At 46.1% G+C, this 4052-nt stretch overlaps 1 protein-coding gene across 1 annotated transcript in view; it reads left to right on the forward strand.

Moving 5' to 3' along the window:
• The window catches only part of TMED8 (transmembrane emp24 protein transport domain containing 8), a gene marked incomplete at its 5' end in the record, with an annotated part of 5784 nt that extends 3954 nt beyond the window's left edge, over positions 1-1830 (forward strand). Inside the window, 2 exons of the mRNA XM_009878756.1 lie at positions 147-446; positions 1414-1830. Of these exons, the coding sequence (XP_009877058.1) occupies positions 147-446; positions 1414-1631 (518 nt within the window). The remainder of the gene's footprint in view (positions 1-146; positions 447-1413) is intronic.
• Positions 1831-4052: the final 2222 nt, after the last annotated feature.

Raw genomic sequence — 4052 nt, forward strand, 5'->3', positions numbered from 1 at the left:
GAGCGAGAAAACTTCGCATCCGAGGCTTCCGGGAGCAGGCTCCAGAATACAAGAGCCTTATCATATAAACAGTGTCACTGTTTTTAGGTACCAGTTTGTCAGCTGTGGAAAGTAAGGTGAGCCCGTGATCTTTTCTCTTATCTCAGTTCAGCCTCCCTCTCTGGCTCCCCCCACCATGTGGACCACTGAGAAGATGAAGGAATTCAAAGCCAAGATGGGAAAGGAGAAGAATGGCCAGATGGTAGTGAAGCGAGGCGAGGTGGTGACAGTCCGTGTGCCAACCCATCCTAACGGGAAATGCATTTGCTGGGAGTTTGCTACAGATGACTATGACATTGGGTTTGGAGTCTATTTTGACTGGACCACAGTTACTAGCACTGCCATTACTGTTCAGGTCAGCGAATCCAGTGATGAGGAGGATGAAGAGGAGGAGGAGGAAATTGAAGGTTAGTGCAGAACGTACAAGGGTTAATTTGTGGTGCTTGTTGCCACGCTGCTGAGTGTCTGTCAGATGCTGTAATTCCCATCTACTTTGTTTACTCAGCCCACTTGTTATCTCAAGTTGCCTTTTGGGTTCTTGGTTAGGCTCTGATGAGAAAGCATTTAGCCTTTCCTTCTCCAGCATATGTCAAGCACTGTCCTTTCTCCAAGACCATTCTTAAAATTGAGCACAATATAAAATGAAATCAGAATTCACTTGTTCAAGTAAAGATTAAGATCTGAAATTCTAACTTGATTGTTAGCCTCTTGGACTGAGAAATTCCTAGTTTTTTAGTGGTTGGGTTTTTTCATTCTTCTGATTGGCTGGTTTGTGTTGTTTTTTTTTTTTCCCCTCCAGTACATCAGTAGCTCCTGCTGACTGCATTTGAGGGGGTTTCTACCTGTCTTTACTTGTGAAACACACAGTGATGCTGCTTGTTCTGTGGCTTTAGTGCATGTGTGACCAGTATAGCTGTGTGTTTAGTGTCTGCAACCGATTTTACAAAGAGGAGTAGGTTCCTGTATAAGCAATCCTCTTGGAGAAGTGAATTAAGTAAGGTTGTGGCTAAGAGCTTTCTTGCCTTTCTTTTGCTTCCAGTCCATATCACTGGACCACTGTTGTGTGTGTAAAAGTAGGGAGGTGTCTAGAAGGTAAGTCCAGGGAGAGGTGACCATGCTGGCAGGCAAGTGGATGTTGTCCCATCAATAGTCCCAAGAGAACTGGTTCTTGGCGTGTCCTTTGCCATGATAAGAAAAGCAGGACTTTGTGGGTATTATTTACAGAAAAGTCAGAGTGGATGCTATGAGTAATGCTATATAGTCTTCTATATATCTGCATGCCTCTGCTGTATTCTGGGCTTGATTGTTTTTCTGAAGTACCTAGTAGTTTCACTGCCTCTGGCCTACTTTAAGCGTCTCCTCTCTCCCATTCAGGACTAGCCCCTGTTGGTGATGTGGAAAGGGGCTCCAAAAGCTACCTGCGGAACCGTTACGGAGAGATCATGCCTGTATATCGGAGGAACAGCCATCGGGAGGTGCAGGCAGGCAGCCATGAATACCCAGGCGAAGGCATCTACCTGCTGAAATTTGACAACTCGTATTCTCTCCTCCGCAATAAAACTCTGTTCTTTCATGTCTACTACACCAGCTGAAGAAATAGGAAGCAGCAGGGATGGCAGATGGGCAGTGGTGAGTGTAGCAGGCTGCCACCCAGCCCTGGTGTACTGCCTGATGGGCGCTGCTGCGTGACTGAACCAAGGCACAATTCTGCTGGCTCCTCTTCAGACACTAACTGGTTTCTTCCCACACCCTCCTTCCCTCCTGTCCCATTGGAGAAAGGTAGCTGTGACTCCCTGGAGGTCTGCTCTGTGCAGGGCTGGACCTTCGTGTCACCATGGCCCAGAGGCTGAGTTCAGGTAGTTGTGGTTTCGATCTGTTGCACTAGTATGAATCGCAGTGAAAATATTCTTCATCTGTTACTATTTTGTGCATAACTTCTTTGACTCTCCTGCTGCATCAGTATCGCTAGAGGGCAGCCATCAGCTGCAGTGAGCCAGAAGCACAGCTGATTTTTCACCTAATCTCATCACCTCCCACCGCTACTGTCACCAGCAGCCAGTGCTTCCTTCACTCGTGTGGGTGGGGGTGTCGCTGGCCAGCGGCAGCCTGTGCTGCAGGGGCTAGTCCACGCTACAACAGGCGGGCCCTGGATGGCAGTCACAGCGTGTGTTTGAACGGCGTGGCGGGACAGTGCACACCTACAAGTCCATAAGAAGGTTTTCCTACAGATTAAGAATTGGATGTTACAGCTGTTGATTGTAGGGATACGTAGATGATTAAAACTTCAGTGGCCACCAGAAGTTTTCTCTGTAATCCATATATGAGGCAGTAGTTACTTATTGCTGTGCTGAATAAATACAAAAACGTTGGACTACAACCAATAAATACACAGGAAATGTTTCTTAGTAGCAGCATGTTGGTATTGCTGCCAGCTGGATAATACCATATGTAGCAAGGAAAAGGCCCCGCAGAGAAGTGTAGCTTGTCAGCTGCTGTTGCAAAGGTATTGTTAGAAAGAACAGAAACTGGAAAGGTGTGGAATTTAAGCAATCTTTTCTGTGAACCAGAACCAGCGAGGCTGTTGCTAACCCTGACCACGTGGTAAAGGATGGAGTTCCTTGGCGTGTTTTGGGGGCTAGTGGTGGCATTAGTGGTCACCTTCTGCTCAAGTGCTGGCAGAGTTGAACAAGGATAAAGTTAATTCTTCAGAGATGAATTTTAAAACATGTTTTCTGTAACTGTTGCTTATTTTGATACTTTTAACTTGAAATCATTCTCTTTTCTAAGAATACTGCTGTATTTACATTTTGATACCTCTTTGCAGAGACACAGAAAGGCCGTTTGCATGGTGATTCCAGTAGAGTTCTGAGTTTTATTTTTAAATCGTTCCAGGTAAAGCACCTCTACTTGGTCCATTCCCTCTATTGAAAGGGAATGATGGGCAAAGTCATTTTAGGGTCGTTAAAGCCAAAGATTTCCCTCTCATAGGAGGGCTGCATATGTCCTGTTAAGGTTATGTTGTAAGGCTGTGCAATTTGCTACTTCCTCAAGCTCTTATTTTAACTCTCTCTGCTTACTCACTCACTGCCCCAGAGCACTTAGTAGGTCAAAATGGGGAGAGAGGGCGAACGGTCAGTCTACAGTGGAGCAGCCCAGGCTGGGAGCAGGAGGAGTAGAAATGGAAAGAGCATGGTTTGGAGTGCAGTGGCTTTCCAGGTGAGCAGGCAGGGAGCTGAGTTGTTCAGGGTAAGTTGTTGCTGCTGTGGGCCCCGAGATGGGGAGAAAACAGACTCCTTTTTCAAAAGAGGCAGAGAGGAAGAGCATGTACTTGGGCAGGGGTGGAACTGCAAAACTGCCTTATCCAGGCAGGGGCAACTACAGGACAAGCTTATAGGAAGACAGAACTGGTAGGGCTTGGTATCTGTCAGAGTAAGATGCTCTTTCATTTAGCAACTTGGGGAAATACTATTCCTTTCTTTAGCCTCTCCTGGAGGAGATGAAGTACCTTCTTTTGGCCCTTGTACAGCACTTGAGTCAGGCTTGAGCAATTTGGGTAACGCTCTCTCCTTTTATTCACCCTTTATCAGGTTACTAGACACTAAACAGAAAAAGATGGAAAAGACCCTTCAGTCTGACCACAATGTCAGCACTGCCCCACTCAATGACTGCCTTTGGTCCTTTGCTGTGACATCTGCAGAACTGTGTGTGCACTTGCTGGTTAAGGTATGATGCACTGTCTGGCACCCACTCCACCATCTAATTAGAAGTTATTTACGATGGAGGGAACTCTGACCTGTACATACGTTAGATATTCCAGAATTATTGATCCTCAGTTGCATGGCTTATTGCAGGTTAGTGGGTTATCTCCACTAAAAAAAATTGTTTCACTTAGTGTGGCCTCCCTGTTGCTAACTCACAGCTCCTTCCCCCTCCCCTCTATCTGTTGCTCACGTTAAGGTTTCAAATGCATTTTGTTGTGTTGTAAGAAATTAATAAGGTCTGCCTCACGTCCA

Source organism: Apaloderma vittatum, unplaced genomic scaffold (assembly GCF_000703405.1).
Source record: "Apaloderma vittatum isolate BGI_N311 unplaced genomic scaffold, ASM70340v1 scaffold42261, whole genome shotgun sequence".
NCBI lineage: Eukaryota > Metazoa > Chordata > Aves > Trogoniformes > Trogonidae > Apaloderma > Apaloderma vittatum.